General features: G+C 35.9%; 1 protein-coding gene across 11 annotated transcripts in view; it reads left to right on the forward strand.

Moving 5' to 3' along the window:
• foxp1b (forkhead box P1b) overlaps nucleotides 1–18406 on the forward strand; it is a 274772-nt gene that overhangs the window by 157987 nt on the left and 98379 nt on the right. For 10 of the 11 annotated variants that reach the window (XM_055022938.1, XM_055022945.1, XM_055022946.1 and 7 more), the window contains one exon: nucleotides 18165–18287. The exons of the other annotated variant lie outside the window; for it this stretch is intronic. In XM_055022938.1, the coding sequence (XP_054878913.1) occupies nucleotides 18165–18287 (123 nt within the window). The remainder of the gene's footprint in view (nucleotides 1–18164; nucleotides 18288–18406) is intronic. 11 annotated transcript variants of the gene reach the window in all.

The raw sequence follows: 18406 nt of genomic DNA on the forward strand, positions 1-18406 counted from the left end.
GTGTTTTTACTAACTTTTTGTGTGGGAAAGGTTTGTGTTTTGGTATTGATTTTCCCTCACAGGTTTGAACGTAATCTCTCCTCTATCTGCTTGTAGGGCTGTTGACCATCGGTTGTCATGGCATGTAGGGTAATGCTGACATAGAGAGTACACTGAAATAATTCCCTCCTTTGTTCATAGAACGTGCTGATATTTATAACAGTCACCAAACCGTGGCTCCTATAGCATATTTAAAATAAAATGATTGACCAATATAAGAGAAATTTGCCCTTTCTTCCATCTTCACAGAACTAACAGAAACCAAACTGTTTATAGATTTGTATATCAAACATCAGTTTTCACAGCTTTATTTTAAGTCGTATTTAATAAATATACTTCTGATAATAAATGATGGTGCTACTAATATTTTGGTGACAGATGTCTGCCCGTCCTGCACTGGGATAGAGAGGTTTTCTGAGCATAACTCAATGCATCACACAGCGACTAATAGGCGCTGCCCAATTCAGTAATACCAATTATCTGCAGTAGAAAGACTGTTGCGTCCAAACAGGGCGCAACATATTTGAGGACACAAAGGCAAAATGAGGATTACAAAAAATAATCATTTTATTTCAAAACTCTCTTGACCTTTTCTTTTGGTTCAACTGTTTCGATTTCTTGTGAAGAAAAAAGAGAGATTTAAATATCCTCAGTTCCCCATGTCCCAAAAAAAGAGAAAAGAAATATTCCAAAAGTATTAACAGAAAGTTGGACCTGGTGAGCCGATCAAAAAGAACAAAACGGTACAGCAACCTATACAGGACCATCGAAGCCACTACTAGTACCAGACTATAAGAAAAAGAATCTACTGCAAAGAAAGAATTGAAAACAGGACAGCTGGTCCCATCAGGCCGAAATCATCACAAAAACGAAAAGCTCATCGAGATGCATCTTCTGTTGTGGTGGTGGAGCGAGTGGAAGGGAGGTAGGGCCCATCCAAACCTGTTGCAACCCAGCCTTTTTATAGGCGGTCCAACAGCGCCCTGAATTACCAAGACCCAATTAATTACAAAAAAGGAATTATCCATACTCCAAATTATATTAAACAAAAAGTCATTCAACGAATGTCAATACAAAAGAATCTAAGAAAAATAAACAAAAATAATTATTATGTGCCCGAGGCACATAACAAAGACATAAAAATAATTAACTATACTGGATTAAGAAGTTATATTTAATCCTACATGAGGCTGATTTTAAAAGTTAAAAACAATACTTTGTAACAAGTAAATCAGGCAAATTAAGTTTTGACCAATGTTAGGTCTGTGTAAGCTAAATGTTTGAGACATCATCAAACACACGCGCACACACACACACACACTTATATATATGAACATGCTTTCATACAATGGCATATGCTGCCACCCTTAAAACATTTTTGCTTTCCTCTTGCTACCCCATAGATATTAATCTAGGTCCACCCCTGCTTGGCAAGCAAGTATAAGAGACAGTGACACGCGGCTGTGCGCTGATAGACTTTCCACTGGAGTGGATTAAATCAGCATCAGGCTAGTGGAGCTGATTACCTCAATATGAAAATGCAGTATCTTAATGGTACATATTTTCAACAGACAGCCCAGTTGCTGTTCATTTTTTTGCTAATACGTCTATTCTTATGAGTCATTTACTTCTTTAATTACCTTTAGCAGCAGATGCACAATGGCGTATTAATGTGAATGATTTTAACTGCCACTTTATCACGCTGAGGCCGTGAAGTTGAAAGGCGTAATTGAGGTGGAAGAGCGACTCCTGAGAGAAACAATATTTAGTTGACAGCTCCTCTTGTACTCGAGGAGGGCGTTTATGAGTTTACACCGCACTAAAGCTGTAATGAACGCCGCATTCACTTAATAACGACAGTAGTATGGGGGGAACGGCATTGTTTGGGCGAGATGTCCCCCAGTTATGGAACCGTTTCAGGAAGTTGTTCACCGCAGTCAGAGTGCATATGTTGTGTTCGCCTGCATTTTTTAATAATTTACATTTTTGTGTTTTCAGTATCTGATATCAAACATACATCAACACACAACAGTCAAAGGAAGCATATCATCAATCACAAGGCAAAAGTTTTGAGTACTGAACTTGATTATTAGAGGAAATTTGATGGTTTCAGGTACTCAATGCATCCGAGAGAGAAAATGTTTTTTTCTGTGACATATATTTTGTTTATCTGGTCATCAGTGGCAGGAGACTGTATTTCCAACATACCATGATGCTAGTTTTCTTAATTGCAACCAGCACTGCAACTAGTGATTATTTTAGTAATCAATTAGTCTGATGATTAATCTGTCAATTATTCTGATGATGGATCGGATAAAAATTTGGAAGATTCTACAGATTTTTTATTTAACCTCTTAAGCCTTTTCATATAATATTAGAAATACATTAAAAGATGCAAATAAAAGATTCAATTCATTTTTTAAATAAGAAAATAAAACATTTTAGGCAATAGAATGTTTGCTTAAGAGAAAAAAACCCTTTAACATCAACATGTGAAACGTTCAGCCCTGTCTGCTTGACTTAACATTTATGCAGTGTATAGCAGATTTGTTATTTTTTGTAATCTATAAACCAATCAATAATTGGATAGCAAAAGGTGCTTGATAGGCATTTTTTTAATAAACGATTTGAACTAGGTGATGCTAAAACTGCCATTTGAGGACTTATGGGTAAAATATAGTCACAGGTAAAGTATGTTTATATCTTAAAAGCAAAATGTATATATTATTTGTACAGTTTTGGTTTAATTACTCTTCTAACTATGTTATTCTTTCAGCAAATGGCATTTGTAGTATCTGTTTACTCCAGTTGATGATTAATCGATTACAAACCATACACACCAAAAGTGCAGCCCAAAGACCCCTTGTGATGAATACCATCATTTGAAACCATGTTTCCTCACCCAGACTCAGGTCACCTGAATCTGGAATCAGTCTCCTTGAGAAGGGTTGGACACTTTCGCTTTGAATTTGCACCTGATGAGAAGTACTGCGCATTAGTGGACAAACTTGTTGACCCCCATCTTGGTGCCTGTACACCGAGGTTCACCCCAGTGAACGAGAGAGTAGCCTCTTTCCGCCAATGTTGTGTTTTTTCAACATTTGTAGTCTCAGCAAAATTTAGCACAGTAATACAAAGTAATATAAAGTGTTCTTTATCACTCCTAGGTGTACTTGTGTTCTTCCAACTGAACTTTTGCCATATATCATACCTTGTAGTTATACGTTGTAGTTGGCATAACTGTCCTTTGAGTCATATTTCTGTCATGTTCTGAGTTTTTCTCTGTTTATTTTGAGTTTTCAGTGTCTCTTGAGTCTCTGTGTTGTGCTGTCTCCCCCTCATTACTCCCAGGTGTGTCTCGTCTCCATGATTACCCTTTGTGTATTTAATCCCACCTATGTCCTTTGTTCCTCGTTGGATCCTTGTTGTTTGTTCATTTCTGTCTAGTGTCGTTGCTGCTGCATGGTTGTCCATTCGTATCACCAGTCTACCAGTGTTGAGCCTTAGCTTCTGCTCAGCTGTGCTGCCTGGTCGTTGGACTGTTTGTATCTAGACATCTTCACCATTAAACATTCATCATTCACTTCTACCTGGGTCTACAGCATCCTGCCTCACCACCTACATCACTTTTCATGACAATTTCATTTTTTTCCCTACATTTGCTTTATGCACTTTTTTTCCCTTATATTTTTTATTTTCTTTTTGCAGCTTGTGCAACTCTTCCAATCCATGTAATTTGCATGTGTTTGCGCTCAGGGCGCCTGTGTGTTTTGTTTGCAGCTTGTTTACTTTTCTTGGTGTGATTTTTCTGATCCAGACAACTCTGAATAGAGCCCTTCTCTTTAGCCATGTGTTGTTAAGCTGCTGGCTAAGCAAGGCTGGGGAAATCCAAACAAACTCCAAACACACAGCAAACGGAAGCTGTCAGGCCCACATAGCTGAGCTGACCATGCTGAGTGGAGGGGGAGTGGAGGGGTGTTGACTCCCCTGTACCAGGCTCCAAGTGCCTCGAATTGCCTTGTTGGGGCACTGTTCACCCTCCCCTCTGCACCTCCCGCAACTTTCACCTCTTCTGCCACATTCTCGTATTTCCCAACCCTGCCTCCCTCTTTTCTTCTTCTTGCCAGTCATTCTCTTCCTCCATGTGTTACCTCCACTCCCTCCATCATCATTCTTCTTTTCTAAAAATTCTGATTTACCCTTCTTACCCGGAGTCTAACTTATGATCTTAGAAGGTTGAGGTCAGAATAATTTTGGTAAATTCTGAGGAAAAACAAACAAACAAAAAAAATAGATTTTTTTTTTCTGTTGCTCTAATCCTCTTTCATTGAAAACTGCTTTCATTTGATTGATAAAATAATACTTAAGCATACAATTATTATTTTTAAGGTTCTATTTACATGTCTATTTACATGTCCTTCTAAAACTTCATGCCGGGCCGAATTTGGCTCCTTTATGGGATTTGTCCTCGGTAGCTAGTACATGACATATTCAGTTATTTTGAATATGTGAATAACTGAAAAGTCGTGGCCAGTTGTACTTAGGTACTTGCTATTTAACAGGGTTTAAAAGGTCTCAGATTGAATGAAACAGTTTTTTATATTGTTCCCACAGATTAATGTAACTTTTTAAGGTTCCCGAGAAAATGCAGAAGTTATATCCAGTTGCACTGGTCATAGAGTACTGCAGCGCTGCCCATCTCCCACACGCTGCTGTGCATTGCCAGTTAGCTGGCTGAAAAGAGACTCCAACACCTGCACCATGATTTCTAAAATTAAGTTGTTAAATATTTCAGATTGCAAAAAACAATGGAGAGCTTGAAAACAATTGAAGCAATAAATCAATGAATTGCATTATTTCAATTAACCTAATTTCCATTTGCTTGATTGTTTTTCTACCAAAGACTGGATAACAAAAGTCTTCAGTCTGGTGCATTGGTGTTTCTTTTTTTTTTTTTTTTTTGAAGGACAGTTTTGTGTACAAAGATTTTGTTTGTTGTTTGGGTGTTTGTTTTTAATATTTAAAATGTTTTCCATTTCCAGAATAAAATTAAAACTTACTGATCCTTAAGAGAGTGGTCTGCATTATTATGCCATTACCATTATATTACTTGAAAATGGTTACAAAATAATATTATAGTTCATCACAATAACTCTCGGGACAATTGTCCAGCAATGACAGATCTACCATTATACCTTGTCTGATGAAGGTAGAACTATTCTAAAACTATTGTTAAGTATTGAGAGCATTGGGTCTGACATATGTGTATAACAGATGAGCTTGGTATCTGCTCAGGAACAGAGGTCTGTGTCTTTGTAAAAGGAAGTGCATAAGTTCTAAATGTCAGGTAAGTTTGAGATGCACAGAAAGTCAGGCAGATAACCTTGACATTTAGGCCGCCGGTTCTGAGTCCCCCCTCCACCAAAGAGGCTGCAGAGAAAGACGAGAAGGCCTTCTATCTTGTGAGCTGTACTACATTAAGAGCTAACCTATTAATCGTTTCATTTTTGTCTGTCTGAGTTGCGTTTTCCAGCCTAATAAAGCCTGGAGAAACACGATTGCGGCATAAACAGGAGAAGAATCCACACACAAACACATGCACACACAAAAAGATGCACATCTCATCTCTCGGTGGCCACAGGGATCCAGTTACACCTGCTTGCACATCTTCTAGCAATTAGGAGCAATCTGCTTGAAACCAGCGCACGTTCAAAGACTTCCCCAGCAGTAACAAGAAGACACTGACACACAGAGAGACACACACTGTTGAAGTGTATTGGTAAACTACGCTGGCCCCTTAGTTTGCTGCTGTCCAGCTGATGTTGTTCAAAACTTCAAAGGATTTTGCACATTTCCTCTTAACAGAAAGAATTGAACAAATGTATTCTCAGTTAGAAAAGCAGAATTTGGTTTCAACTAGTTAAATACATAAACAAAATATTTTGGCATATTGAAATTGGCTGTTCAGTCAATTAAGCAATTATTACTGCTTAATAATTTACACATTAAGCAGTACACAGTAAGCCCAACAGAATAAACCTTCATAGAGGCAAATAAGGTGATGAACAAAGACAACTGGAATGACATACACAACTGACATGTTTCACATGTTCATCATTAGAAGATATTTGTGCTTCTAATGATTCCAAAAGCTTGGTTATAAAATTATGAATACTTAACATTTGACATTGTGAGGATTAAAAGAAGAATTATTCAAATGCAATTTTGGTGGGATTACAAAATATCACCCTGAGGTCCACAAATGGCCCCCAAGCCGCACTTTGGACACCTCTTTCCTAAGTGGTTCACCTCCTGAAAATCTCACCCTCTTTCTTTGTGTTCTGTCAAACTTTAACTTATAGTTTATATTTATATCTTATTCAGGTATTATATTAATTATAAAATGTCTTAAATTCACGTATCTAAAATTAAGGCCTTAAAAAGTCTTAAACTTGTTTTAAAAAAGTTTGTTGGTCTTGATATTTTGTACCTGAAGCAACTACAAAATGGTATGACAATGAAAATCCTTGAATCTATTAAATACAGGTCTTAAATTTTGTCTTGACATAACTATTTAATTTTGTATGTCCTACTTTTTTTTTCTCGTGGGACTTTGATGTCAGGCAAAAGTGTGAGTCACATGCAGGGATCTACATTGCATTCTGTGAATAATAAATAAACTTATTTCTATGGTGGAGCCCACCTCAACTAGGTGAACTAGCTTGATAGATTAGATAGGAAACAAAGTTTAGCTACTTTGCTAACCTTTTTGCATTTGTTATGGGTAAGACCAAATTTATCGCTGCAGTTGGCTGGATGATGTTTGTACATTTCTGTGGAGATATAGGTCTTCAATTACATTCATAAAGCTTTCAAAAAGCCCTTGGGTTGAGTTGGTGAAACCTACAGAAGCGCTTGCATCCCCATGTTACATCAGGTAAATTCATTGAAGGTTGAACAGAAAAAGAGCATCGTAGTTGCAGTTTGAGTGGAGGAAAGAGTGAAGCGAAGGATTCAACTGGAATCAGACCTGACTGTGTGGCGATGCTCTGAGCTGGGATTTATAAGACATCCAGAGCTGGCTTTAGCAGCAGGAAACCCCAAAGCCTGTAAATAATCCACATGTGCAGACTGCGCATAAAGGCATCCAGTACTTAGCAGTTCACTTATCACACAGTGATAGCCTCAGGGGCATAAGAAATGCTCTGGCCTCTGTTCACTAATGTCATATGAAAGTAGATACAGATAAAAGTGTGTGTTGTTTATTGAGGAAGTTGTGTTAACATGGGGAGGGGAGGTTGTGATCTTTGAACACATTTTAACTATGGAAAAATAGAAAAGAAGATGGCAAATGACATGAATACCAAACTGCAATTCTTGGTGCACATACCTTGTCATCTGTTTCTGTAATAACAAAATATCAGGAGCAGAGGGCACAAGGGGCAACGGGGGCCAATTGCCCCCGCCTGCAGTACAGTTTTGCCCTTCCCACACCCCCAACCTCAAATATTTATCCTTAAATTCATACCTACAAAAAGGTAAATGTTGGAAATACACCTGATTTAATATTTAGTAATTGAACAAATGTCCCTTACCACTTAGATATTTTATAATTCTAAGTGACAAAATATCACTTTGATACTTAGGCAAAATGTCTAAGCGATATTTTGTCTAAAAATTATTTGCATAATTTTTTATTTTTTTTGTCTTTGAAATACCAAAATTTGCTCCTAACTTCCTGTTCAGTCACTCTGGTGACATTTAAACTCGTCTTTGTTTTCTTCCAAGAGACAGTGGCGCAATAAATACAACTTTTTGTTGTCTCTATTTATATACATACCTATGATGTTCAGCATTGCCACTCCACCCATGTAGAAGTTTCTACATATGCCACTACAGAATATAAATGTATTTGTTTTTCCTACATCTTACTGCCTGCAGTAACTGGAACATCATGGATAAGATATGTTCTATGTGTTCATGAAGTCAAAATGTCTTAATTTTTGTCTTGAGAAAAATACTGGGTTTTTTTTGTTTTTTACAGAAAATGAAATAAAATTTGTAAAAATATACAACAAACAGAACTCTGCCTATTGACAGATATTTCTGTGGGACATGACTCCAAATTATTTGCAGAAGATTTAACTGTTTGCTGAATGTTTCTATAGGCTATATATTGACATATTTGACAGAAAATACACTTTGGATACTGAAATACTTTGGCACAATACGACTTGACACGCTATTGGCTAGCATCAGCACAGCAACTAGTCCAGTGGCTTTTATTTCCCTTGACCTCCAAAAGCAGATATAAGGAAGACTGTGGAAGTTAACTTCTGTGCTAGTACCAAAAAGGTGTCCACTATGTATATTAATGCATAATAAAGTATATTTTATCAATTGAGCTTTAAAAACAATTAGATAGCTTCCTAGCAATAACCAACTGCTTTGTTGTTTTTAAAGTCCACACACAGCTTTAGTTATTATAGCTGGAATCTAGCAATCAGGCCAGAATTCTGACCTGAACCTTCAGAGCCACATAAAGACTACTACAAAGCTGCCCTTCTATCACCTGAAGGACATTTACAGGATTAGAGGACTAATGTCCAGCAAGATTTAAAAAACTCATCCAAACTCTTTAGGTGCATTGATTACTGCAACAGGCTGACCTTCACTGGTCAGCCTAAAAATATTAATCCTCCAGCTGCAGCTAATCTGGAATGCTGCTGCTCACGTTCTCACTAAAACCAGAAATATAGAGCATATCTCCCCAGTTCTAAAGTCTTCCATTGGCTCCCTGGAGCTCAGAGGATAGATTTTAAAATATTGGTTTTACTTTATAAATCACAGAGCAGCTTAGCAACAGGACACATTACAGATCTGTTGTTGTTGTATCAACCTTCCAGACTTCTCAGGTCTTCTGGTTCTGGTCTCCTCTGCAGAACCAAACTTGGTGAAGCAGCATTCAGCTTCTATGCACCATAACTCTGGGACAAACTTACATACATTTGTTAAAACACTGAGCTCATTTAAAGCTAGACTAAATATCCACATTTCATGTATTAGTTTTTTCAACCATAATAAATGAAATACTAACCAACATTTTGATTTGTAACGATGGCACTTGACAACATGTAGTGTTTTAATAGTTGACATTGTATTGTGTTGAAATGGGCTATACAAATAAACTTGATTGATTAAAATTACATTATTGTTATATATGTAATTATATAACAATAATGTTATATATGTAATTATATAACAATAATGTTATATATGTAATTATATAACAATAATGTTGATGAATGGAAGAAGCTGAACATTTTCACATTTTGTCATGTTAAAACCACAAATGTAATTTTTCTTAGCCACTCCAATACTCTAAATTCCCTACATAAAATCCTGTGTATCTTTAAAAGTAACCTTTTAAAGATACAAGTAAAGTTCTGTTTTGCGCAATAGGAACCTCAGAATAACTAAAGCTGTTTAGTGAAAGCCTCAGACATTTGTTAGGGAACATCAGATATCAAACTATACAATAATGAGTGAAGGAAACTGCAGATTAGGCGAGGATAACGTTGTAGAGATGTTTAAGGAAGAATTAGATTAATATCCCAAGTTTTGAAAATCTCTTACAGCACTAAGTTGTTAATATGAAAATATACTATGGAATCCATGCAAACATTCTAACAGATGAATGTCCACCTAAACTCATTGGCTGAGCAAAGAGAGAATTAGCTAACTTGCTAAGTAGTACTTGTTTACTATACCAATGGTACAGCAAAATTTGTGGAAGAATGAATTGTGGTGAAATTAGATGAAAGTTGACATCTTTGACCGACACGTAGAATGTAATTTATGAAGGAAAATCACTCTGCGATTTACCTGACCCTACCATCCTCATACTGAAACCTGGTGTTGACATTACCACCTACTGTATTAGAAGTTTAAAATACTGAGGTGGTGGTTCAACTTCCAGCAGGTTAGTGACCCTCAAAAAGCACAATCAGAAATGCAGTAGCTTGGTTTAGAGCAAAGAATATTCATCTAAGTCCAGATCTAAATCTGATCAAAAATATGTGGCCAAACTTAAAATCTGATGGTTTCCATTCAGTCTGAGCGTGAGCTATTATGTAAAAAATGATGATAAATGTACAACACCCCCAAAGGACTGGCTGCTCTAACTTTGATGAAATGTTGTCTTATAAAGTGTTGATCCCCAGGTGTGAATAAGCAAAACCTAATTTCTAATTTTTGATTTTATGTCAGTTATGTATGTGTTACTTGGCATCAATTAATTCCAAACAGTAAAGCCAGGAGTGTCTCATTGTAGTGTGAGAAAACGGTGAAGCGCAAGAAAACATCACAACCAGAACTGCAGTAGCTTGATTTAGATCAAGCCACTGTGTTTCAAAAAATTGTTTTTTGGAAACAGTCCATTTGAAACACTCTTTTTTAAAACAGTATTTCAAAAAACAGTTTCTTGCAAGTTAGCAAATTACATTTTAGCTATGTCAAGTAAGCTTTAAGGTCAAGGGAATAACAAGTAGAAACTCAGCAATTTTCTGCTGCTTATTTAAACGTAACATTACGTTAATTTCCATTTGGTATTGCTGTATTTTTGACATCTGTACCAGGCGTCCTGAACCTTTTGAATGTTAGATCAAAAGCAGACCATATTCAGAGCTGATGGAGGAGGAAGCAGAATACTCTGAAACAGAAGAGTGGCTTTCTTTCTAAGCACTCAGTAATTCTTCACAAGTGTTATTATTGGGCCTCCTGAAGGTATGTCAATTCCAATATGCATTTAAATATGTTCACATGACAGTGTTTTTGTTTGTGTGTCAATGAGATGAGTGTTGACCTTTTATACAGCTATGGAACTGAGATTGTGCAAAGCTACGTCTAGCAGATTATTGCACTTATAATTTGGCATTTGTCTCTAGTTATAAGTGAAATAATCTATCAGTGAAAGTAATACTTTTTCATTAATATTAAAGACTTAAAACAAGCTCTTACATCTTACTGAAAAGGTACTTGTCAATTATTTTTATGCAATCTGAAGTGTGATAATGTATTTGGACTAGAAACTAGACCAAAAATACGTGTTGAGATTTTGTGTTTTTGCAGTGAAATTCTTTTCCTTAGATAGGCAAACACAAAAGTTATGTGTACCTGTGTTTTTGACTTAAAATAACAGAATTATAGGTATACTTTTTAAAAAGAAATCTATGTCAACCATGTCAAGATCTAGATGTAAATTATTAATTAATATTTTAGTAAACATGAAGTTCTCTATTTGAAGCAGAATTGTTCAAGAAAGGTAGCTACTGAAAAAGTGCTTAAAGCTTAAACACTATTAACATAAATAAAAAGAAGTGATAAAACAGAAGAAAATCAAATTCAAATTTTCAAATAATTTAAAGGCTAAATATCTGAGCATTTTATTACATTCATAAATATTTCTGACGTCAACTTAGTGAAGGAAAGTTCTTCCTTCAATATTATAAGCAGCATTAAACTTAACTATCATCTCAACTTGATCTTTGTGCCATTTTGTGCTTTTTCAACATTTCAAATCACTGTATATTAGAATTAGTAACAAATGCACTATTGCAAGTGTTGTGAGAAATCAGATCATCTGCTTCAGGAACGTGTACAGTTTCATGCTGTGTGTAACTCACAGTGGTTGCTGTTCAAAATCCAGCCCATTCAACAAGACTAATACTAAAAATACAATTTTGTTTGTCAGGGACTTAAAAAGTATGTCTCTTAACCTTTACAGTTGTTTCCAGTGACTCGCTGTTTTTTTTCTTTTTGAGAGTTCATTTGAAGTGATCTTGGTTTAACAAAAACAGCTAGAATGTGTAACTCTGTTTGTAATATTAGCAACAAAAAGATTAGCTATATGTTTGCTATAGCCTTGTTTGGATTAAAAGTATAACAATATGCAACCGCTGCAGGTTATTGGAGAGCAAAACATTTCACAAGGCATTTTTGAAAATCCATCACTTTTTGAAACACAACAGATTTGCAAACTAAGAAGATAGTTTTATGTCAGACCATTGGGAATGATTTTTGGATGATTCAGGGCTTAATAGAATACTTTCAGTGTCTGAAACTTTTTTTCTTTTCCTTCATTGATCGATTGCTGTCACTGGATATGTATGATCAAGACTAACATCATGTCCCATATTCCTTTTTTTATAACTAAATAATTAATATACTCAAATGTCCAATGTGGCAAAAGATCAAAATGGAGAGAAATGGAGCGAAGCAACTTTTTCCCTCAGTAAGTACTTAGACAGTGAAGAGTGTAGTTTTCAGTTGAACCTGCTGGTCATGGTCAAATTTGTCATATTCCGATGTTTTGAGGTTATCTTTCTGCATCTCTAGATGACAGAAACTCTTTTGTCAGCAGCATAAAGCTAACAGTCTATTATCCTTGTATTTATTTTAAATTTTTTCTTACATTTTCGTAATGTTTCTTGGTGGAAAGTCATTTTAAAACCTGTTAATATTGGCCATAACGATAAACCTTTTCATATAGTGTTCTCTACATTTCTTTTATATTAACAACTGTGGAGAAAGAGTTCTCAGAAATGGATCTTTTCATTCATTACTGTGTGAACTTCCTATCATAGCTTGTTGACTCAACTCCACGTTCGAACACCCTTAACTGTAGACTCATATCCACACACATACAGACGCATAGTATACACATTTTACTGCATGAATCATCAGGTAGTGGAAAACAAGATGAGAGTAAACACTTCTCAAACTACACCAGCCAACACCAACCTTTGGGTGTACTAAACAATATTGTTGCTGTGTGTGTTTCTTTCTTATTTTTTATTAATTATAATAGTTTGCCAGAACTTGTGGGATAACATTTGTAAGATGTTTTTGTTTATTATTATTATTATTATTATTATTATTATTATTATTATTATTATTATTATTATTATTATTATTACTATTATTATTACTATTATTATTATTATTATTATTATTATATTTTGGCCACTGTAAAATTATTTCCACCTTTCCTAAATGTACACTATTATCCTTCCTAAATTGTTTTGACATCTTTAACTTGTTATTTTACATATTGTTTGCAATTATTTCTGTTTATGGTCCCTTCTAATTAAAGAAATCAATTTGTTTTCCTAGTTCAAACCGCATGGTTATTGTTACCTTTCTAAACTAATAATTTATTTTTTACCAAAAGTGATCTTTTTTCTTTTTTTTTTGTCTAAATCATATTTTTGGCAAAAATTATACTTAGGTCAGTATTTATATGTGGAATGTATTCACTTTAAAACATGATTCTAAATGAAAATAATTGTAAACACTATAATATCATGCGTTTTTCATAATTTTCCACTCTCCTCCGCCCAACATCTTAATTTTATACATCTTTCCAGTTTTTCTCACATTGAAAGGTGTTTTTTGGAGTAAAAACCCAGTACCTGAAATGTAAGATGTAAATATTGGCCCTGGCGTGGGAGTGAAACTTGCTCACAAACTTCTTACTTTGAATCTGAAGACTTTCTATATGAGTGTCCGTGCTTCGAAGGGGGGTTTCCCCAGCGAATTTCAATGCAAAACAACACAATTAGATATGCAGAACAAAATGTGTTTGTCCCTGCATGAGACACATCCAGACTGAGGCAGAAAGAGAAGTTGCTTTTTTGTTTTTTTCTGCTGCTTCTCAGTTAAGTTTGGTCAAATGCAGCGTGGCCTCTCTCTGTAGCCTGCGGTTGTATTTGTGCATCATGATATCATCCCACCACTGTGTGTCTGGGAGGGGTCAGTCTGCACAACCCACACACAGGCCGCCACACAGCTGTTGGTTTCAACTGCCTCTGTGCCTCTAAACCTTTACTGGCACCAAGCCCTCACCCGTATCTGTTTTTGTCTGCGCTCACCCAGCCTTTTTTTCTGTTTCCTTGTTGATAACTTACTTTCACACAGTCTCTAACGGGTTTCACTCCCTTTTTCACGTCGCTCTTTCACCTCTCTGCCAGCTTTTCTCACCGTTAAAAAAAAACTTTCCAATGAGCATTTTTTGTTTTTTTTGAACCAATTAAAAGTTCAAAGTTGACAAATAATTGAAAAGAAGAGGTAGAGGTGATCTTAAGTGGTTGATGAGTTTGGTTGTGGCAATCGTCTTGGGGGAACATGGAAAGAATGAGCCAGCTTATTTGCTCAGATGATTTCCTGGTGGAGGTGTGAGGGCCGGCCAGCTCGCTGTGGGAACACAATCCTTTGCTTTTCTTGGTATCGTCGGCTAGTTTTTGAGACCACTTTGTTTCTCTCCCCCCAGTGCTCTCCAGCTTTGTTTGCTCTGGGTGGCATGTTTGATTATTTATCATAAAGGAAAAAAAGGAGTAGCCAGAGCAATAAACATGTGACTGCGCTGTATTTGGTTTTCCACAGAAAAGGCTGTGTCCTTTAGCAGATTTGCGAAGTGACCATAAAGTCTTTTGTTTGCTTTCTCATGGGGAGTTGGGCCGAGTGGAAGGAGGATCAAAAAGTGCAGATTAGTATCTCTGACAGTGTGTTTTTGTTGTAGGTGCAACTTATCAACAGACATCTGGAGAGCTTTTCTCGTCCCTTGTCTTTTGCCAATGAAATTGTTTGGACATCTGTCAGTTGTTTATGCCTGCCTTACAGGAGAGCATGTCTCTGTGATGTCTGAAAATATGCATAACCCTTGAACTCTTCCATTTTGTATCATGTTTAAACAGTGTATTGGTATGTTATGTAACAGGCCACAGTAAAGTGGTGCACCCATTGTGAAGATAAAAAAAAAGATTCATGATTTTCATTTCTTTTGTTTTGTTTAGTTTTTGCAAAGAAAGCTCAGAAATGGCTTGAAGTTGTTCCCATTCATCTTCTGCTGACTTTAACATCTGAGGACATTCGTTTCTTCTTTTAAACTGGCTTAAAAAATTGGCTAAATAAATAAGTCTCACTGTAAATAAATATACATTTTCAGGAATTTTATTTACAGATTATTTGTCATGCTTGACCACTGAATGGGACATTATAATGAATAGTTTAAGGTTTTAGCTCTGCTACACTGGTAGCCAAGTAACGACATTTCGTTGTCAAGATTCACCTTGTGTTTTTTTGTACAATGACAATAAAGGAAGTCTAAGTCTAATAATGAATGAATATGCTTTTATCTAGGGTGATATTGCCAAAAATGATATGACGATATGTATCTTAAATATCTTGATAATTATATCACAAATAATTTTCCACGTTCTGCTTTTTCTTTGTTTTGGGAGGATGAAGAGGTATCTATAAAGTCACTACATTAAAAACTATTCACATAAAAATATGTAAAATCACACAGTACACTTGATATAAGAAAAATCCAAAATAAATTTAATGTAGACTAATTTAACAAAAACAGTCTGAAATCAGCTACCAAATGGAATTAAATACGTAAATACAAAATTAGACTAACTGTTGTGCTTCAACAGTACATTAGTTTTTAAAAAAAAAAACACAATAATGTACAAAATTAAGAGTTGTGTTTTAATATAAAAGGATATCTTCCTTTTAGAAATGCTCAACAACAAAATATACATAGCATAAAAAAGCTTGTGCACGCTTCCTAATGATCTGGAACTTTGCTCATTTTCATTTCTTCCATCTGTGATGGACATTTCTGTGCTTTTGTTTTTAGCCCCATCCCTTGCAGTGCAGATTTCACCGCTTTACCAACAATGTGTGAAATATGATGTATTTATTTTTTAAGAAATATTTTATTTAGGACCTGGAGCAATAAGCAGTTTCAACTCTCCTGCCCTCATAGCTCAGCACAGCTCTGGCCTCATGGCAACCACAGGAGATTAACAAAGGTCAATCAAATCAAGTTTGGTGCAAATTGTATGATGCATGTGTGACTTAGAGCAAACCATATGCAAAAGGTGAGGAATGAGAATTCGCTATTCAACCACATTCTCAAAACTAGTTCAGCTATGACTAGTGTTGAGAGCAGGATTCACTGTCATGTTCTATGTCATGAAACGGGTTTATATCTCCATAGATCATAGATTAAAAGGAAGAAAACCAGCAGAAAAACAGGTTATTTCCTGTTGAAAGGGGGTAGGCCTAAGGTTATGTCACCATTTGACCATGAGAATGTGATGAGCTCTGATCTGTTATAACAGAAAGAAAGTTGTATGCAGCTGGAAGCTTGTGTGTGGAAGTTATTCCACCTTATTGTTTTATGGTCTGTGACCAGATTTTGAGGCAAACATTTTGATGTAGGAATAAGAATCTGATCAATTTAACCTTAAATCCCTTTAGACTCTGCTGAGTGATTTTGAAGAGTTCGCTCAGATAAAACGTGTAAAAAAAACATAATGGCAACTTTGATCCAAAATGGCTGACTTCCTGTTGAGTTTGGACTACGGCTTCAGGAGACCTTTTGGTTCCTCCTTAGAAGATCCATATGTGTACTAAATTGGGGAAATTGGGGCATCAAATATTACACATATTGTCTTTGGTGGGCAGATTAAGATAGATCACAGTGAGATTGGTGCAGCTCGGCTAAAATATGTGAAATTTAAAGCCAAATGTAGGGCAACTGCGTGACCTCTGACTTTGCTGTACCATCATGGAGGTTGGTCATGTGACAGTGAAAGTGCCCTCCAGCAAAAACTGTGCTTTAGAGCAACTGAGACAAACATGTCTTCTGAGACAAGATAAACTTCATTAGGTCAAGGGGATCAGAGATAAAAGCGACTTCCTGTTCTGAGGAGGCAGGCCTTAGATGACCACATTGAATTATTGGGAAATCCAACATGGATGACCAAATTTGGTATAGTTTGACCTTTGCATAATGTTTTGTTTGTGATGGTACACTGCTTGACCATGCATCCTAAACGTACTAAAAAACTAATTGCTTTAATAACTTTTAATTCCCTATCCCATAACTGCATACTGACCAAAATTGAGCAAGTGAAAATACCTAGAAAGAGTTTGCTGAAGTTGTGTAAATGTCAAAAATGCCCAAAATTTAACCTTTGACCTAAAATAGCTGACATTGCGGTGTTCTAACTACAAACTGAATTTCAGATCTGTACGATGTACGGTTTGTTCTATCTCACTTTAGGGGGCGCTGTAGAGCAGTTGGTCAGACCTGCTTTTGATTTAATTGAAATCCAAAAATCTTGTGTGGTGGACAATTATTTTTTTTTGTTAAAAAGAAGAAATTCTTCAAATTCAGTAGTGATTAGCTGCTCAGGCCTAATTGAATAAAGCAGTTTGGTGATGAATTTCACTTCTTTCTGTGTCCTAAAGAATGTCATTTCAAATAGACATGGTTTTTTAAGATCAGCATCTGTGCTTATAGCATTATGAATGCTGTGTCATGCAGTTACTGTCATACAGTTAGCTAAAAAAATAAATAAATATTTTCATTTTGTTGTCACAATAGTTACTACAAATTTTCATGATAAAATTTCAGGTCAATATAATCGCCACCCAATAATCCTTTGCTGCAATCACTTTCACTTTCACCTGACCAATCCCTTCATCCTCCTGAAACACAAACAACAAATAGATAAAATACACATAAGTTGTTTGCATACTGATACCAATATCTTTATTGGTATCAGTTGCATTATTTTTATATGGGCCTGATACCGATATAAAAACATAAATGACACTGGCCAATAACAATATTAAAGAAAACTAACCTTAACCCTAATATATTATACATCACTGATCTCAACTTTTTGTGGTAGTCCAAGCTGGTTTGCCTCCTGGATTCCCTTGTATTTAACTCAATTAACTCTGACCCACTCTCCATCATCCTCTTATAGAAAAAAAATATCTCCCCAAAGTATGATGCTGCCATCACCACCACTTTTCACAGTGGTGATTGTCATGTTAAAGTTATGTGCAGTGTTAGTTTTTCACAATTATGAAATAAAATACCAGTAACACACAAGAATGTTTGTGGCTGCAATGTGACAAAGTGACAAAATGTAAGAAGATGGCTTGAAAATGTTGTAATTGGAAGATATTTTACTTTGTGTTTTTCTTTAGCACATTTTTAACCCATTGTTATTGTGGTGGTTGGGGGTTCACTCTGGCAGGCCTTCCAAGTGGCTCGGCAGATTCTCCTCCAGCAGCAACAGTCCCAGGTACAGCTGCAGACTCGACTGAACACTGGGCGCAAATCTCCCAAACCCGGTGACAAGCAGCAGAGCCAGCTACAGGTAACCTGTCAAAAGCACCATCAGCTTCAAAGACAATCTCCTCTGTATTAACATGGTGTTATCGAGTGGTTTTGCTTATTTTACTTTGTGGTTTGCCGAATTCGGAAAAAAAATATCTA

This window comes from Poeciliopsis prolifica, unplaced genomic scaffold, assembly GCF_027474105.1.
Source record: "Poeciliopsis prolifica strain line A6 unplaced genomic scaffold, Auburn_PproV2 SCAFFOLD093, whole genome shotgun sequence".
Taxonomy (NCBI): domain Eukaryota; kingdom Metazoa; phylum Chordata; class Actinopteri; order Cyprinodontiformes; family Poeciliidae; genus Poeciliopsis; species Poeciliopsis prolifica.